The 19,404-nt window shown below is 51.0% G+C and overlaps 1 protein-coding gene across 3 annotated transcripts in view; it reads right to left on the bottom strand.

The window, feature by feature from the left end:
* SEC14L2 (SEC14 like lipid binding 2) overlaps nucleotides 1-17,862 on the bottom strand; it is a 20,440-nt gene extending 2,578 nt beyond the window's left edge. Inside the window, exons 1-12 of one of the 3 annotated variants that reach the window (XM_081037089.1) lie at nucleotides 17,176-17,327; nucleotides 14,956-15,031; nucleotides 10,509-10,552; nucleotides 10,087-10,146; nucleotides 9,626-9,814; nucleotides 8,345-8,440; nucleotides 8,103-8,163; nucleotides 7,614-7,697; nucleotides 4,376-4,482; nucleotides 4,154-4,293; nucleotides 3,837-4,006; nucleotides 3,313-3,445 (exon numbers count right to left, since the gene is read on the bottom strand). In XM_081037089.1, coding sequence (XP_080893215.1) covers nucleotides 3,441-3,445; nucleotides 3,837-4,006; nucleotides 4,154-4,293; nucleotides 4,376-4,482; nucleotides 7,614-7,697; nucleotides 8,103-8,163; nucleotides 8,345-8,440; nucleotides 9,626-9,814; nucleotides 10,087-10,146; nucleotides 10,509-10,552; nucleotides 14,956-15,031; nucleotides 17,176-17,229 — 1,086 coding nt within the window. In that variant the 5' untranslated portion in view covers nucleotides 17,230-17,327 and the 3' untranslated portion in view covers nucleotides 3,313-3,440. Of the gene's footprint in view, nucleotides 1-3,312; nucleotides 3,446-3,836; nucleotides 4,007-4,153; nucleotides 4,294-4,375; nucleotides 4,483-7,613; nucleotides 7,698-8,102; nucleotides 8,164-8,344; nucleotides 8,441-9,625; nucleotides 9,815-10,086; nucleotides 10,147-10,508; nucleotides 10,553-14,955; nucleotides 15,032-16,830; nucleotides 16,888-17,175 lie in introns of those variants that run through there. The other 2 variants (XM_081037088.1, XM_081037090.1) reach the window with 2 other exon arrangements.
* Nucleotides 17,863-19,404: the final 1,542 nt, after the last annotated feature.

Genomic DNA, 19,404 nt, shown 5'->3' with positions numbered 1-19,404 from the left:
AGGGGAAATTTTCACACAATTTTAGATCCCCTGGAGCGCGTCATGAATCACCTGGGGCAGTGGTTCCCAAAGGGAAAAGTGCCCTTCTGAAGACAGGGGATGTGTGGGTGTAATCGTGCCCTCTCATGTATGTTTGGAAAAAATCTAGATTCTAAATTAGCTTCCTTTTATTTCTCCAGATAGATGATATTGATTTTGTAATGATCTATGTCAGTGGGTCATATTATCTGTGAATTTCATTTCTGCATTGTGAAGGGGACATGAGACCCTGTTATAAAAAGGAAGGGGTTCGGTTTTTAAGATGGACAATCACAGCTCTGGGGAGTCCATGAACCCCAGATTAAGATCTGCTCTATCGCTTCTCGGCCTTTTGGCTAAGATCAAGTGAAGATCTCCTGCTCTAGCTCACTCCCCTCATTTTAAGAAGGAAAGCAAAATCTATTTATTTAGAGACACTTGCTCAGAACACTCGGAGAGTTAGGAGCAAAGCTGGACTCCGAAACCAGGCAGCCTGGTGCCCGACGGGGCTCTGTTCTCCCCCACACTGCCTGGCTGTACTATTTAACCTTTAGTGTTTCAGGCCTTCTAGACTACGTTGTGCACTCCTGGCAAAGTCCAGATCTCTTTTTCTGAATCTTTTTCTTTCCCTATAGAGTATTCTACCTGACTCAGGTCCTCAAGAAATATTTGTTGAGAGGAAGAAAAGTGAAATCAATTCCGACTTTGTTCTTCCTCCTCAGTAACTGAGGACACAGTCACGGACAAGAGCTACCTGGGGAGAGTTAATGTGCTCTTGCCATTGGAGCCAAGGCACAGTTTTCACTTTTCCACCGGGTGATTAGGTTCCATTGTGCAGGGGGTTGCCTGGTTCTCCACGGGCATTGCCCTTACCCAGGTGAGCTTATAACCTAACAATGGGTTTTCTCGGGGCGCCGGTCTTACCTGAGCCATGGGCTCGGACAACAGCAGATCCCACCTACTTGACTTTACACCTGGGAAGGGGGCATGGACGCTGCAGCCTGCCTGTGCTCCTCCTGGGACTGGACAAGCAGCTCCCACTCAAGGCCCCTGCAGGCACGTACCGTGTTTCCCCGAAAATAAGACCTAACCAGGAAAATAAGCCCTACCACGATTTTTCGGGATGACATCCTCTGAACATAAGCCCTCATGCGTCTTTTGGAGCAAGAATTAATATAAGACCCGGTCTTATTTTCGGGGAAACATGGTATATGCTCCACCTGGGAATGGATCCAAGAAGAGCTCAAATAAATCTGGGATTTGCAAACCGAAGCCTGTTAAAAGCTTCACGCTCCTTTCTCAGGCTGTGTCCTTCAGATACTATTAAGGGGTAATGCACAAAGGCCGCTAATGGGTTGGGCTCTGCTCCTGGCTGCATGATCTGGGGTAAATTGCTTCCCTGCCTGGACTCCACTGTCCTCTGCCACCTCGGGGTGAATCTGGTCATCATCTCTGGGACAGTGTACAGCCAAGAGATCCCGGACCAGGATCCTAGGATTCTCTATCGCCTCTGTCTCTTGGTGTCTACACAAGCTACTCTGTGCGAGAGAGGACATCCCTTCTCTGTACCTCAGCTTCCCAGCCCAGGAAATAAAGACATCCACGCTTATGTGTACACAATGCTTTGTGCTCTGTGGATGACCGTACCTGGGCTGGGGCCGAGCCTTGCTGCTGCTGAAGCTCACGGCTTACACCTTCTCTCCCAGAACCTGGCTGCTCACTAACAAGAATACCCCTCCTCCCTGGAGAGCCATACGGCAGAGCATCTGTGAGGAGGGGGTGGTAGAGACGGAAGGCTGCCTGGCATGTAGGGAAGGACACAGAGCCTGAGGTCGGGGTCACAGTGTGGACAGATACAGGCCAAGTTATCTATGGGGCTGGTTCAGATCTCTGGTGGTGCCGCTGTGGAAATGGGGCCCAGGGCTGCCCCCATCTCCAGCACTATCCCCAGGATGGCCCTTCTCCCCCAGGTCTTGCCCTCATCACAGTAATGGTGGGCTACAGTGTGCTGAGTGCTGGCTGTATGCCAGGCATTATGCTAAGTGCTGCATAGACCTCACGACATTTCCTCATCACTTTTCCCTGTGAGGTAGAGGATTTGATCCTCACTGGAGCAATCGGGCAACGGAAGCTCGGGGAGGCTAAGTCACTCGCTTCAGGACTAGTCAGCAGGCAGGTCCATCGCAACCTGATGATAAAGCCCTTGCGCTCACTGATTTTCCACGCCCGGCGCCTTGGCTCTGACAGAAAAGAAACTGGAGAATTGATAGGGTTTGTGTGTATATGGGTTTTCTGCTTCTAAATGTAGTATATGGTCATTGGAAATAAATTGTATTTGCAGAACTACGGGAAGTCCTCACTTAACGTTGTCGATAGGTTCTGCGACTTGAAGCGGAATGACCGCAGGCGAATTGATATAAACAGTTTTACCACAGGCTGATTGATACAAACGAGGGTTAAGATCCTCTTTCTGGTCACAGACACAGCACCAAACTTCTAAAGACCCAAAATACTTCTCATATGAAGCATTGAAATCAATGTGAGCTATGCATACATTTAAGAAAGATTAATACAAACAAGTAAGATAATGATTTTCCAACCAGCTTTTTCTAATTCAGGGTCACAGGTGGCCAGAGCCAGCAGCTCAGGACGCAAGGCGGGAATCCACCCCGGACTGGATGCCATTCCAGCCCAGGGCACACGCACACACACACCCACACTCATTCATACTGGGACAATGTAGACTCAGCAGTTCACTTCGCATGCACATCTTTGAAACGTGGGAGGAAACCAGAGCCCCCAGAGAAAACCCCCGTGGGGAGAACATGCAAACTCCACACTCACAGTGGCCCTGGCCGGGAATCCTTTTGTTTTCTCATCAACTTAATGAAACAACATTGGGCAAAATGGTGTTATCTGAGGACCTGCTGTAGTGTGAAAAATGCAAGCCTTCTATGAGCTTCCTCCCCCGGGGGAACCACCATTACAGGCAGCATAGGTTCCCCAGAATTCTTTCCTGTGTATACTTTATGAACCCAAGTGAGTGTATACCCTATATGCTGTGTTTCATACTTTATTTTTTAACAGGTATCAGACATACTACATGTGAACGTACTCTCTTTAGTGGATATATTGTACTCCATTGTATGGATGGACCATAATTTATTTAATAAGACCTTATTAAGGCCCTTTCCTTTATTGTCAGTGTCCAGGTTGCTAGCAACTTCCTAGTATCTATGTCTTTGTGTCTCTGTGTAAATGTTTCTGTAGGCTAAATTGGCATAAGTAGAATTGCTGAGTCAACGGGAATTTTAATCGATATAGCAAAGATGATGAAGGTAAACACTTTTCCAAATGACGCTCTGCCATTCTTACTCCTCTTGGGTTAAACTTCCTGTGCACATTCTGTGCCCATTTCTTGATCAACCTGGAGATGAGTGAAGCTCAGAGGGATCAAGGCTGAGCTTTTCGAGACCCTGCTTACTCTGTGATGCCCGTACCCCCCAGCCAATTCTGACTCTCTGATGTGTGGGGAAGAATTCCCGAGAGATGTCTGGTCACAGTGACAGACCTGGACCAGAGAGCAGACATTCGGAACCCCTGTGATCACCGAGCCCTGTGACACCTGTACCGGGTAGGATCAGATCAGTTCCACCATGGTGGGAACAAGCTAGGTAACTTTCAGAAAGTCATTTCACTTCCCCTAACCTAAGTTTCCTCACCTGTGCAACGTTAGAACTTCTAACAGCGTGGAGGAAGAGGGATGTCACAGGCAGACAGCTAGGGCAGGGGCTTTCAGCCACGACAGAGATACTTACAGATGCCAGGTTCGGTGCAGGTGAGGGACCCATCCTCAGGCACCAGGTGAGCGTTGTACCTCTGGTTGGGCAGCACCTCTGCCATCTCCCCTGCCTTCTGCCGTTCCCCCATCTTCGTCTTCAGGAAAATCCCAAAACCGATGTCTGAGCCATCTGATGTGAACTGCCACCTGCAGAGAACATCCACCCATTGAGACATGATTTTGTCCGGTGTGCCTTCTGTAGGGTCCTGTCACCAGGGCTTCTCCCACCCCAGCCCACCCACTGGCACCTACTGCTGAAAGGCTCAGTTCTCCTGGAAGGGTCCAGAACCCTACCTGAGGACACATCCGGGGAAGAGGATCTCATACTCCACTTGGTGGGAGGAACCACGGGAAATCTGCACAGTGTGCTCATACTGCTGCTTCAGTTGGTCTCGCACATAGTACTTCTTGGGGATTTCACCCCCATAGTTAATCTAGAAGCAGAGCATAGAGTCAGCTGGACTGTGCATTTGAGCCCAGCTTCCCTGGTCACCTCCGGCCCCTGGCAACCCATACCTTGGATTTGCACTTGGGGTCTCCATCAGGATCAGTCATGGTGCCCCCATACTCCACAGGCACCTGGTCAGGGCTGACATATTTCAGTAAAACCTCCTTCCAGTTTCCTGGCAGAAGAGGTAAGGAAGGAGAAAGAAGGGTCACCACTAGGCAAAATTTCATCACAGCCCGGGCAGTCTACACAAAGTGGCAGAATAAACGCCCTCTGCCCCTGTACACAAAACAGGCCTTAGGAACATGTGACATGCAAACAGCACTGCAGAGCGTTCAGGAGGAACCATCATCCAGAGCACTGCCCTGTCCTAGACCAGGAATCAGGAGTTCTGGGGTCCTGCCCCCATTGTCTCCGGCCAGCTGAGTGGCTTTAGGCAAACGACTTCATTCTGAGCCTAGTTCCTCCTGCCCCAACACGTTATGGGGGAGTGAAGTGAACCAAGTACTTGAGAGGGTGTCGTAAACTGTAAAAGTGCCCGACACACAGGAGAGTGTGTATTGCTCCCAGGAAAGTGATACAAACATTTGAAGTGCAGGGAGGAGGGAACAAAGAAAGGAGGGAAGGAAAGTCCATGCAGAGGGAGTATGTGTGGCAGATGAGGGCCAGAATCCACGAGAACTGTCCTGGTTAGACAGCTCCGTAACGGCACGACCATGTCTCGTCCCCCACACGTAACTGCTCATTCGTGACTTGTGGACTGAATGCATCACTATAGAGTGACCCCTGAAATGGGTTTCCCAGCCACAATTTCACTTCTGCTCCAGGTTTTCAGGCTGATATTCCCCAGGGCTTAGCCTAAGTTGCCAGTAATTGGCCTTTCTTTCTTTTTTTTTTTTTTTTTTAATAACCAAGCCCTTTCCTAACTAGGAGAGTTTGACTCTAGTGCAGCCATTGCTGTGAACCACTTCTCTTCCATGCCAATTTCCTCAACAAATACCAGCCAAATACAATATTTTGATACTGGAAACCTTTCCAATGCTGATTCTAGAAACTGTGGATAGGCGGCAGCTTCAAGTCGTGGTGTACAACCCAGTGTCCTCTGCCAGTGGTGCTGGCTGGAAACCCACGGAGACTGTCCAGGGTCTCCCAGCCTCAGATTTCAGAGAGCTAAGACCATGCAACTCCTGGAACGCAGTGTCTGTGGTCTTAGGGTGATTTAATCTGTGCTGCTCAGCTGTACTGACCAGCCCCGAGTAAATGTCTTCCCTCCTCTGTTGAAGATCCTGTACCTTCTCAACCCGAGTCGGGTTTGGTTGAAAGAGTTTCAGGTGTGGGTGGGAGAACAGACTGAACCTCCTCCACAGCTCTGCTGCCAGGAAACCTAACTGTCTCATGCTCATGGTGGGTGGCAGCAGAGAAGCCAAAACCACCAGAGCCTTTGCTTGGATTTTGTATTTCTTCCCCTCCCGCTCAGCTGGAGAGTTGGAGTAAGTCCAGGGCGGTTCTTCCCATCTTACCAGCGACATCTCTTCCTGAGAGTCGCTGAGGCAACAAGAAGCAGAACTTGTTGTTGCGAGAGCAAGGACGAGAACCCTGAAGTCCTGGACTTTCCAGACTGCCTCATTCCACTCCTGGGATTCACCAGCACACATCTGGAAAATCTCCACTTGCAATGTGTTGCCTAAAGGTCAACATTCAGAAACCTTCAGAATCCCCACCCCCAAGTTCAACTCTCGAGGTGGCCTCAAGCCTGCCCTGATCTACCTAGTCCCAATCTATCTTTCTAGCCTTTTCTCCCACCACTCCACTTAATGCTCTGAGAAAACTGGTTCCTGTCTGTCCCTGGCTGGCTTGATTCCTGGCATCTTCCGATACGGCCTCCCTTGTCACCAGATGTTCTCCCCATTTCCTTGCATACCCAATCCCTGCCCACCTGCTCCCCCGCCTACCTCCTCAATCACTTCTCAGTCTCCCTGGTGGGCTTCTCTTCCTCTGCCAGCCCTTGAGCTTGGCTATTCCCCAGGGCTTAGCCTCCGTTTTCCTGTGGGTAGTCATATCTCCTCTCAAGGTCTAGCTGCTGCCTTTAACTCCCAAATCTCCAGGCTGGAGTTCACACTAAGCTTCAAGCTCCAGTATCTCCAACATCTGTGTATCTCACACTCTTCAAACTCAACTTAGAGCTTATTATTCTAGTTGTGTTCCTCAGTTGAATTACTTCCATCAGTGACTGCAATACTCTGTCGTGCATGCCAGACACCAGCGCCATTCTAGATTCTTCTTCCTCCCTTCCTGCATCTAGTCAATTGAATTCTGCTGTTCTACTTCCTAAATGAGTGCTTTGTCAATCCATCCTCTCCTGCCTATCCCGATGGCCACTGCTTCGACTCAAGCTTGCAACACCTATTTCATGGACTATGGCCACAATGGGCAAACTGGTATCTGTCCTTCGTGATCTTGCCAATATGGTGTGTCTCAATTTAAACTCTGATCCTGGTCCTTCCCTGCTTAGAGCTCTCCTTTGGTTCCCAGTGGCGTGCAGAGTCATGTCCCAGCTTCTCAGCATAGTGCCCTGGATTCTCTGTGACCTGCCCCTGGCTCCCTCTTCGGCTTCATCCCTTGCCATATCCTTCTATGCCCTCTACAACTGCTGTGCCGTGGTGTGTCAGGTCTTTGCTCAATGCTATTCCTTAAGTCCGACAGCTTTGCTATCTTGCTTCATCTGGCTGCCTCTCACTCATTCCACAGCACTTGGCTGAGGTAAACATCACCTCCTCCCTAGGTCAAGTGGGTTCATGTCTCCCTTCCCCAAGAGGGTGAGCACTCTTCAAGGAACTCTTGTCTGATTCACCTTTGTCGCTTTGGCACCTAGTCAGCGCTCATCAAATAAAGTTACTTCAACTTGCCCCCAACTGAAAGCAACCTCTGCTCCTGTGACCTCCATGGCACCTGCTCTAGGCTGTTTCTAGCACCTTTTCTAGTTTTATCCTAAGCTTTCTCCCTAAAGGTCTTCTCACTCCTGTAAGCTTAACACTGTAAGCTCCTTGAGGGCAAGGACTGGCGGTTCACTCATCTTTGAATCTACAATGCTGAGCTCAGTACTTTCTTCTAGAGTGTCTGAGAAAAAGAGTTCTTATGAAAACAGACAGGATGACCCTAGCCCAGCCCCAGCTTGCTCCTGGGTCCCACTGCCATCAAACCAGCTAAGACACCTTTGCTTTTGTGGCTGAGGTCATAGCTCTAAAGCCATCCCCAGTTTGGGCCACAGGCCATCCTGTGGAAGTGAGAAGAGTCTGGGCTACTCACCCCCGAGGACCATGATCTTCTTACGAGTTTCCTCACTCAGGAAAGGTTTGACCAGGTTAAAGGCCACAGGAAACAGCTTCGGGGCTGGAACATAGACCAGGTGATGTGAGACTGGGAGCAGCGCCCTCTCTGTGTCTTAACAGTGTCGTCTGCAGCCCCCTGTGTCAGGTCACATGTCCCGAGTGCCGTGGAGCCCACACGGACAGCCTCGGGTGTGAGACTTAGCACGGGCACCTATCTGAGTTCCAGCTTCCCCATGGGTACAGTGGGAAAAGTCAAGTGGGTATAGTCTTCCTATCTCACCCGCTGGGTGGCTTGAAGGCAGAAATAAATCCTAACACTTTGTCGATTGGAATGTAGTCTGGATATGTCAAGGGCCCTCAGATCCCTTCCTTTGGCTCACTCTGGTTTACTCTCCTGAATCTGTCCCAGTAACTTCTTGAGCCACTCTTTCCCATTTGTCTTCCTCACGGGGAGTTCCCAACTTACTTTTAATAACAAAAAGACGCTTCAGTGTTTCAGGGTAATTATCCTCAACCATGCAGAGAAACTGTGGAAACAAAATCAGAGCCCAGCAGGCTCAGACCTCTTGCCACGGGCGACAGGCCCTGCCTCCTCCCGGCTCAACTCTGCTGCCATCACCTCACCCGTCCCACAGGGCGCCCTAGCAGAGGGGCCTACTCTCCCATTCTCTCACCGTCCCACCCTGCCTCCCCAGTCCTGCCCCTCACCTCTATGTAGGTCTCCACAGCAGGCTTCCAGAGATGCTTGAGGCCAAGCCCCTCACAGTCATAAATCAGGGTGACGGTATCCACTCTCTTCCCCAGCTGCAGAGGACAGAGGAGCAGAGTCACAGCAGCCTGCACCGCTGCAGGAACCCACCCAGTTTGGAGCAAATGCTGATTGTGTCATGTGCTCATATTGCAACTGGATCTGGGCAGAGCAGTCCCTAGCATTTTCCAAACGGAGATACTGTTTCCCCGAAAATAAGACGTAGCTGGACAATCAGCTCTAATGCGTCTTTTGGAGCAAAAATTAATATGACCCAGTATTATATTATATTATTATATTATATTATATTATATTATATTATATTATACCCGGTCTTATTTTACTATAATATTAATTTTTGCTCCAAAAGACGCATTAGAGCTGATTGTCCAGCTACGTGTTATTTTCAGGGAAACACGGTCATCACCTCAGGCAGGAACTGTGGCCCAGAAAGTCACCCTTCCTACCTAGGTCTCTGTGTTCTCATCCAGTAAACCACTGGTTGGATCTCAGTTACATCTGAGGTCCCTTCTGTTCTGCAGTTTGCCCTGGTGGCCTCCCTCTTCCTCTGTGTGTAACACCACACAACGCTCCGTCCAAGGGGCCATGTGCAGCCACTCATCGCGTCCCGGGCACAGATGCTATCTGTCTACCCCAAGGGTGCATTCCCATCTAATGCTTCTTTGCCTCCCCAGGCTTCAGGGTCTCTGTACACACTAAGCTCTCAGTGAACATTTGTGGATGACCGTGTTGAAATGGCCCCAAACTTAATCCCATCGTTTCATTGGGTGTTTACACCTGCTAAAGAGGAAGGAAAGAGGAAAGATCATGGTAGCAGCTGTAGCTTACTCTTCAGCCTTTTTCTCAGTAAGGAAATCAGCGGTCCTTATCTTTTTTTAAAACACAGAGTCAGAGAAACACAGAATCTGAGCTCATCTATACCAGTGACACCCAAATACTTCTCAGGATGATCCATGACAAAGATCTCACTAGTGCCCATATAAATGAGAAAAATCACCACAATGTACCTAGAAGCTGGCAATTGTTTTGAAGTGCTTACTTGGAAAATTAAAAATTTGGCAACATATGTCAGTCCCTACACCGTTGAAATTTCACTGGTCTATGAAATTCAAACCTCCAGGCCTCGGCCCTGAAGATGTGCTTAAGTCCCTCTGCGACGCTGCTTCTGCCTGCACGCCTCTACCGTGATCAACTCATGTGCAACCGTGCTGTCCACTCGCCTTTTCAGACTGACGATGACACTCCTGCACCAGCCGCTCGCAGTCCCGCATCTTGGTCTTCAGCAAGTCCTGTTTGGTGGCTGAGAGGATCAGACCCTTGGCATCCAGAGGTCCAACGATATCGTACCAGATGGGAGAGCCTTCCATGTCGTAGCCACACATGCCCCCAGACAGGTACAGTTGGACCACCTGGGTAAAGACACAGAGAAGGCACCTGGTCGGCAGGCCCAGGGTGGCCACACCTTTCCTGTATCCCAGGGCCTTTCTCTGGACTCATCCATCTCTCCCACCACAGCCTTCCCCTGGGTGCTGATGGACCTCCATTCTGGGAACCATTAGGGCCCATTTGGCAGTGTCAGACTTTTCCTCTGAAAGTCCCATTCCCATAGACCCGGGACACAGACCGTGAGATTGTGGACTGTAACCTAACAGAGGGGTGGGCCAGGATCGTCTGTCCTCACCTCTGGAGGCTGCCAGCTCAGGACGTTTTCAATGTCCTTTTGCTTTCGAAACTCCACATGCTGCAAACACACAATCAGGGCTTTAATAAAATGAAGGCAGGACAGGGAGGGCCCCTTAATCGTCATCTAGCAATAGGGGACAGCGTGAACAGACCACCAGACCACAGGGAAGTCATGAGACGGCAACCGGCAGAATGCAAAAGAAGGCGCTACCTATTTTAGAGGTCTCAGCAGAAGTAATTCTTGGCTGGCCCAGACCTGTGAAAGTTGGGTGTTTCCAGGGAAGAGAATTCACTAAAGCAGTAATGGTTGGCTAATACTCAGCTATATCATAGAAGTCACGGGCAGAAGTTCAAGCAAGGTGTGATTCTGACAGGCGAGCATGGAGGCAACCAGGGGATTTGGAAACAAATGGAGCTTACCTTCCGGAGCATGGCCTCGGACTTCTGCAAGTCAAAGCTTCTTGCTGTAACAGCAAAATTTGGTCAAGTTTAGGCTAGCAGACTGGGCAACCAAGGACAAGATTTCCCTATTCCCATACTGGGGCCAGCCCCTGTCTGTCATGCCTCAGTGAACTTTCAGGTCACCCCACATGCAGAAGCTAACATGAGGACCTGCACTGAGGGCCTCCGGAGCACCACAGCCCCTGGAGAGCAGGTCAAGGTTCAGGGCAGGAGGGGGCAGCATTGCAACTTCAGAGTTTTACCCTAGTGAATGCAATCAGGTGAAGGGTCTTATCACCTCTCAGGGAAAACGAACCCTGGACTCCCTTATCATTTAACCTTCCCCTTACACAAAGTTAATCTCTTCCACAGTCTAACATCCCGTCCTGAGAATTTGACCCACAGTTCGAAGATGAACACAGCCGCCCCGTAATCTGGGGAAAAACTGGCAGATAATCCCAGTAGGATGGGGGTGGGGAGTTGATCAGCTTCCAGTCAACATTGCCGTGTCCTCAAAGGACCCACGAATACCCCAATGGGATACAGAGGGCCCTCCTCCCAGGGGTCCTGAAAAGTTTTAGAATTAAAGTTCACATGGGCTAACTCTATTTTATGCACGAACCCCAACAAGTTGTCTGACTCCAACTTGAACACAAAGACCTCTCCGCCCCCTCCCCCGAAAGCCACCTGCTCCCAAATAAGCTGAGTTTTCATTTGCACTCAGCCCTCATTGTTTTACTGAGTGGAGATCCATCCAGAGACACTTAGAGAGTGGTTGTGACCTCAGCCATGTGACCACCTTTCCAATACTGGCAAATTCTGTGCTGCCACCTGCGTCCCTCCTGCTATCATGCTGCCCCTCCGTGGATCCTTTCACCATTCCTCACAGCTTGGTTTCAAGTTCACCCAAAAACTTCCCTTTGGGTGTCTTCCAGTTTGCCATTGCCCCTCTTCAAGAGTGTTGTCCCCAGCTGAGCACAGCACCAGGTGTTGTCTACCATTCTTCAATAAAGCCTAAGAACTTTCTGGGCGATGGTCACACCCTGAACTCAGGTGGCACTTAGAGTCAGCTGAAACCCCTAAATGCTTTTCAGCAGTTCTGCTGCTAAGCTTCCATCCCATATGTTGTGACATGGTTTTCTTGGCTTCATCCCTAACAGATTTCATCTTGTAACAGTCAGCTTCATTTTATCCTTTAGAGAGATGTTGAGACCCAGATTCTAACCAGTTTTGCCACCTGACCTATGAACTGTGTCCTCCCAGCTCTGTGGATTTGATCGACATCAAGATCTGCTTGACAACCACAAAACCTGGGCCAGATAGGCTGCCCTCTGGACTGTCACTGGTTCCCTAATCACTGCTCCCCAGGAGTGGCCGCGCACATTGCCTGATTCTGCTATCATGAAATCCAGTCCCTCTTGAGGCACCCATGGTGCCTCAAGAGATTTGAGCGATGCCACGCCAGTCATCGGAGCTGGACATACATTTGCAGAACTGAACAGCCTTCACTCTTGGGAAGTTCCTTCTGACTGCCCTTTGATGTGCCATCTTGGCAGCGTGGAACATGCCAGGCAATCTGCTCCCGTGACGGGGAGGTCAGCTGGACTACGAAAGTGGCAATTCTCCATCGGAGGGACACCCCTAACTGTGAGGAGAGAACTTATCTTCCAGGGAATAGGAGTGGAGGTGAACTGTGAGCCCCCTTATCTCAGGGTGGCTCTCCAGTTAACCCTTATCTGCCAGGGTCCAACATCCAGGGTCTTCTTCAAGGGCCCTCCCTGTGTTGCCACTTGCCCCTGGCAGCCCCTGGACTGGTCCCCCCCCATGCCTGCTGAGTCAGGTCCTTCCAGGGCTCCTGCTGCCCTGGTGAGGGGCAGCTCAAAGCATGGCTCAGGACACTGCACGAGAAGCCCATCTAGGAGCAGCTCTGCAGGGTTCTTCTTTGATCACTTCCTGGAAAATGGAAAGACTCAGACCTGTTCTGCCCTCCATAGGGTTCCTACCACATCCTTGTTTTTCTCTTGCCATCTGACCCTCCTTGGTGAGGTGCCCAGAGTTCAGCCAAAGTCAAAGGAGACAATGGAGATGTGTAGGCCTGCTCTCAGGGCCTGAGGCCAACAGAAAAGTGAGCCCACCGGGGGAAAGGAGGAAAGAGTAAAACCGCAGCTCACACTTCGGTTAGAGAAAGTCATCCTGTATGTGTGCACCTTGCAGATACTTCCTTTGGGACCAAAGGGAGAAAGAGAAAATGTTCCTTAAAATAATAATAAGAAGAAGACAACAAAAACCTTAACTGAAATTCATAGTAGAATCTGACCAGGTCTAAGCTCCTGCCCAGGAAATGTGAGGCACAAGTAAAGTGGAGATACTTCCTCTGAAATGGCACAGCTTGGCTTCAGGGGACCGCTGTGGCTTACTGGAGAGGATGCTGGCCTGGGGATCTGGGGCACTAGGTTTCTGCCCTGATTCTGCTTCACATTAGCTGTGTGCCTTCAGGTAAGTGCCCTCCCCTCTCTGAGCCTGTTTTCTCATCTGTCAAATGAGGATAACCACACTCTTTGATGTTCCTGCAAAGAGAGGGGTTATCCCAGGACTGGAGAGTTGGGGGTGCCTGGGAAACCAGCTGCAGGGCCCCGGGCCGGCCTCCTCTTAGATAAAAGAGAGCTGTGCTGTTGTTCACAGCTTTCTGAAACCACACTCCTTCACCTAACAGCAGTTCGGTAATTTGTTTGGTGATCATACAGCTGGCCTTTTAAATTTTTTTTTAGTTTCAGGTGTACAAAACAATGCACTAGTTAGACATTTCACCCTCACAAAGTGATAACCCCCTCCCCCAATCTATTGCCCCTCTGACATCGTATATATCTGTTACAATTCCATTGACTCTATTCCCTATGGATATGGAATATATATATATACACACACACATATGTATGTATATATATATATATATAAATTATAGTTGACATACAATATTATTCATCTTCAGCATGGTGTACAGTGTACAGTGTACAGGTGTACAGTGTAGTGGTCAAGCATCTACACCATCCATGAAGTGGTCTCTCTGCACTGTTGATGGCATTGCAGATTGGTGCCACCACTATGGAAATCAGCTGGTCTTTTAAGGCAGCCCTGGCTTCCCACTTTCTCCACCTGCCCCCTTCTAGCTACAGCCCCTTGTTAAAGTCCTGGGCCAAAATATCCTCCAGCCCTGGATGGACTCCTCTGCCACCCCTGCCCTGCCCCTCCACTCTCTCTGGGTGGGCTGGGAGCATGGGTGTGCAGCTTTCCTAGGGAAAGGGGAAATTGGCACTTCTAGAGGCCTACAGAGCCCCATGTGGCTCTCTGGTTGCATGTGCCCTGGGGTACCTGCTAGCAGTCCCTCAAAGCATGCCAGCTGTATTCAGTTTCTGCACCAAAAATGAAAATCCAGCTCTTCACTGCCTCAAGACTCCTTGTGGGTATCTATAAATAAATAATCAGTCACGATTTGTACTTTAATTTTTGAACTATGATTCCACATCACAACTTAATCTCTGCTAATCTAAGAAAGTGGAATTTATTCTCTATCATGTTATGTCTGGTGATAAAATTTCTATAAAAAAAAAAAAAAGTATGTCACAAGAACCAGAGAGGGTAGCACATGACTTGAAACACAGGGGAAGGAGAAGAGGGAAAAGAACAGACAGATTTCAGGAGCTGGGGCGTGGGGTTGAGTGTGACCCTGATGCTAATAGAAACGTGTGCATTGCCTCACCATGTGCAGAGCTGTCATGTCACACCTTGCAATAGGCAGGGCACCCTGTCTCATCCTGCTCTCTCAGAGAGGGGCCTAGGGCAGATGTTCGCCCCTAGGTACCACAGCCAAGCTGAGGCACAGCTAGAACTAGAACTCAGGGCTCTGGTGGTGGCTTGAGGGGAGTCTTGTCAACGTAGTTCAGGCTGAGCCCCCCATGTTCCCCATGTACTCTGTCCCTTCTTCAAGCTGCCAAACTGCTGGCAGTAGGTGCCCTGCCATCCCAACAGGCCACAGGGGGCCCAACCTCTTCCAGAAGCCAGGACTCTGGTTCTAAACTTGGCTGTGCCTCTGTCTTCCCACATGGCTGGTGCCTTTCTCAGCTTTTCCTCAATCTACTTCGCGAAGTCCATCAGTAGAGTGGATGGAAAGGGCATTGGGCGCTAGTCCTCTTTTTGCCTGCAGCTCAAGCACTTGTGTGACTTGGGGCAAATTACTTCACCTCTCTGTGCCTCAGTGTCATCTATCCAGTAGGCGGGTTGAGGTTATATGATTGCCAAGTGTTCTTTTGGTTCTAAAGGTTGAATACTCCAGATTCTCAGATTACCAGGGCCAAGGTACCCAGAGGGTGCCATTCTGTTACCGAGAACAAGCCCCTGCCACAGCCTCCCGCAGCCCCCCTTCACTCACCTCGGAGCCAGCGCAGGAGAAAATAGTCATCTGGATTTGGCAGGATGGGCAACACATCTTTGACATTCTCCCGAAACTGTAGGGAGAAACAGCTAGGTGAGTGACAGGTCCCAACCTGACCTCCCTCTGCCCAGGACTCTCCGTGGGGGCTTTGCGGGACCAGTCTTCCACACGGGTCCACTCTGCAGACACTGGGTACTTGGGCTGCGTGGGGCGCTCTGTCTGTCCTGCAGGGGGCATCGAGGTGGCAGGAGGAGGTGGGAAGGGATTCAAACACTGCCCCTGCCTGGGGGCATGCACTTCCACACTCCAGTGTGGCTGGTTCATGTTCTCAGTGAACTGTGATTGTAGACATTCTGGGACACGCCGTGGGAAAGGATGTCAGTTTACCAAGCATTCCTCATGTGCCCAGCACTGAACGTGGCACTTATCTTATTCCCACCTCATTCAGAGTCCCTAGAGCTATTACTGTCCCCATTTTATAGATGAAGGAATTAGAGCTCAGAGAGGCTTAATAACACGCCCAAGGTCAAACAGCAGAGCTGGGATGAAAACCCGGGTCTTTTCCAAGGCCAGAACATGCACTCTTTCGTGATCTTTTGCCCCCTTAGAAATGGACTGGTGAGCAATGTGTTTCTCAGAGCAAAGGGAAGGAAGAGTTTGATTCTGGCCAGGGGCAGGAAGAAAGTGGTCTCATATGACTTCATATAAAAAAAATGGCATTTGAGTTGGGCTTGAAGGACATCAAAGGCAGTAGGAGGAGGGCCATCCAGGTGGAGGGAACAGTTCCAACGGGAAGCCATGAAGTGGGGAAATGCAGGGAGTGCCAAACAAGGAAGATGGACAGTGACCCCACCGGATAGCCACACCCACTTCCAACTGCTCACTACCCTGTAAGTGAGCACACCCGCTGCGCATGTCCTCCCCATACCTCCTGTTTCCAGCCACTCATCTTTCTCTAGTCACTGACCGACAGGGGAGCCGCAGAGGGGATCAATAAGGACCAGCCACCTCTGCCCCTTGCCCAGGTCAGCCAGGGACTCAGACCATCCCATCCCCCAAACAGCTCCCAGACTCCCAGGTAAACTGCTCAATCCAGGGCCCAGGCATGAAGCCACCCCTTATCAAGGACCCTACCCAGCCCCTGGTTTCCAGTTTAATCACCACCTAATCCCTCTGTGCTTGACTTCCTCTGAAGGTCAGCGGTAAAATCTGAAACCTCCCTATCCAGCCTCCCTGGGATGGGGGAGGCCCAGCCTGGGCAAAACCTTCATAGGGCTGGTGCCTCAGCCTCTTTGTCATGGCAGGAGACGTCTCTCCCCTTCCTCTGTCCCAGCAACGGAAAACTGCGTGGCTGTGGAGCCTCCAAACCTTGAGTCTGGACCCCATTGGCTTTGGCTCCAAGAACAGTCAACCTACCCTCTCCCTAAGGGCGACAGACAAGAAGAGATTTAGGTGGCAGGGAGGGGGTCCAGCCGCCGAATTGTTGCTCCCTCCTCTGCCTAAGTGCCAAGGCAAAGCCAGGCTTACCTCCTAACCTTCTGAAGAGCATCAGCCCAACTCCCCAGCCATGGAGGGGCCTGGATTGCAGGACAGGGGAGGGCGGTCTCCGCTTATACCAACCCCAACCCACAGGGTCTCTGGTAAGATCCCAGACTTCACACTGGAAGGTGCTCCCTTCCACAGCATCTGGTCCAACCTCCTCATTTCTATTCATCAAGGAGCAAACAGATGAAGGACTGGTTTTGCCCAAGGTCGCAGAGCGACTTGGGACCAGAGCAGGGGTTATGGAAGTCTCCTAAGGAGCTGTACAGCGCCCTTTCCCTGGTGCCACTGCCCCTGCAAGAGGAAAACCTCCCGGAAATGAAAACAAACCTGGGGGCCCTGCTCCTGCCCCCAGGGCCCGGCTGCCAGTTCCGAGAATGAATGTCGTCTTTGTGCCCTGAGCTGCCTCCAAGGGCTTCCACTTAGAACAACCACTTCTTCCCAGTGATATGGGGTTCAGGCCGGGGTGGCTAAACTTCTCCGGGCCCCCTCAGCCGGCAGAGGGAGGAGGGGCGGGACATGATCTGCCAGGTGCCGCCGTTGCTGCTCGCGCTGCAGCCCGCCTGCCGGGGACCGTCGCTCGCCCCCCACCCAGCGCCTTCCCCGCTGGCTGCCGCCAGAGGGCGAGGACCAGGACCTGGCCGCGGACGGCGCCCGGCAAGGATGAGAGCTCACCTTGGCCAGCGCCTCCTTCTGCTTGGGATTCAGGTCGCCGACTCTGCCGCTCATCGTGGCTCAGGCTCGGGGCTCGGGGCGCGGCGGTTGCAGCAACTGATGGAGCTTGGACTCGTTCTCTGCCGCTGAAGTAAAGTCCCAGCCTTTGCCCCGGCCACTAGGCTGACGGCCAAGCCCCGCCCTTTAAAGGACCTGCCAATAAGAAGATGCGAGGGGGCATGGGGAGGGGGGGCCTCTGACGCGTCCCCTCCGCCCTCCTGAAGTCGGAGACCAGGACAGGAGGTGAGCGAGAGTACCCAACCCAGGCCGGGGCCAGAATGCATCAAAAGAACAGGAAATCTGGGTTCTAGTCCCAAATTTACTCTTAGCTCCCAGTGTGACCTCAGATGAGACATCTGAGCTCTATTAGTCTTTATTTCCCCATCTAGGTACTGTCTATGAGCTCTTCTAAGATCTGGCCCTCATAGGGGAGGACCTCTCCTCCCAAAACAGCAGGGAGCTTGCTTGTGACGCCATGGGAGGTCAGGACCCCTTATGCCTAGCCATTGCCCTGCCTCTGGGAACTGTGGTATTGGCCACTTCTCTCTGGAGCCCTTGCCCTTCTGTTCTGCCATCGGATTTGGACAACTGCTGCCAACCCAGCTTGGGGCCTTTCCGTGGTGACAGCCTTTCCCCTCCACTTGTGGGCAGACAGGCTGAGGGGGAACAAGGAAACACAGACGGGATCTCCCCACCCAGGGCCCTGTACCCCGCCTCTGACCTTCAAGAGCTGCTCTTAAGTTGCTCACACCCTCAGCCAGCATGGAAGAGTGCCTCAAAGCCCTGGGTTGGAGTTCTGAACCCTCCACTTGGAGGACACTTTAGCAAGAGAGAGACTTCACCTCTCTGAATCCAAGCTTCTTCATTCACCCATTGGGGGTATTAGCTTGGTGCAAAAGTAAGTGCGGTTTAAAAGGTTAAAAATAATTGCAAAAAACGCAATTACTTTTGCACCCACTTAATAGATGGTCTGGATTTCAAGTCAGCCTGAAAAGATACAGTGATCGAATGTATGTAATTCACCCACCGCAGTGCCTAGTACTGGGTTCTCCTCTGTGACCACTACTTCCTGGGTTGTCCAGGACAGCCTCCCTGGAGGCAGGGTGGACCTGGAGAAAGGCCCAATGGAAGCAGGCCTGCTATCAGCTTATCTGCTTCCCCACCCCCTTCCCGGCTCAAGCCCAGGGGCCAGAAGAGTTTGCAGGTAGCTGCAAGTCTGACTGTCCTGAGTGCCCCAGTCACAGCCTCTTCCCCATAGAATGAGCCATTTCCTTCTTTCAGGACTCCACAGCCCTTCCCCTCTACCGGGGGTCCCCTGCCCTCCATTCTAATCCGACTTCCACTGTCATGTGCCTTGGGCCATTCTTTTCTTCTACTGTGTGCCAGGCCCTATGCACTGTTCTGGGGACCCTGAAATCAATCAGGCACCAAGCTGTCCTCCCACAGATAAGACACAGGCACCTAGATATTCAACTAGAATAAAAGGGCCAGGTATATGTCACAAAGAGAGGCAGCAAGGGCTTGGGAGCTAGTTTAAAAAGGGACAGTTTGTTTGGGGTTGGAAGAATAGTAGAAGGCTTCATAGAGGGAGTGGCATGGCATTGGAGCTGGGCCTTACAATGTGGGGTAGGAAGGAAATGGAAAGGAGATTCATTCATTCCATGGCAGCTCAACACATGAGCAAAATGTTGGTGGTTGGTGGGCAGTGTGGCTACATCTAGAGAGGAGGGGAGAGAAGGACGAGGCAGGGAGGATTGGCAGAACCTTGATGAGGCCTTGCTTAGCAGCATCTGCCCTGCTAGACCATGAGGTCCTGAGGCATAGGGCCTTGTTTTACTCATCTCTGAACGCCCACAAGCCCTCTACTCCCAACAGAGCATCTTGAACATGGGCTGTTCAATAAACATGTGCTGAAAGAATGCAAGAAATGCTCCAATCGGCAAAGAGATAGGTGCTGGGGGAACCCTGACTGCATACAAACAGAGATCCTTCAGGGATCAGGAAGCTCACTTCACTTAACAGCTGTGAAAGCTAGGCCCAAAGAAGGCATACATTCCTTCAGTCACACCCTCCCTTTACTGCCTAGAATTAACTCAGGCAGAGCTAAGCCCAGGAGCCTGTGGGCACCCCACCTCCCAGAATGCCCCACCTCTACACTTATGCCTCTTAAGAGAGTAGAAAGCACTCTGG

The sequence above is a fragment of the Rhinolophus hipposideros genome (genome assembly GCF_964194185.1).
Source record: "Rhinolophus hipposideros genome assembly, chromosome: 24".
Lineage (NCBI taxonomy): Eukaryota > Metazoa > Chordata > Mammalia > Chiroptera > Rhinolophidae > Rhinolophus > Rhinolophus hipposideros.
This window is presented reverse-complemented; position numbering and strand designations above follow the sequence as displayed.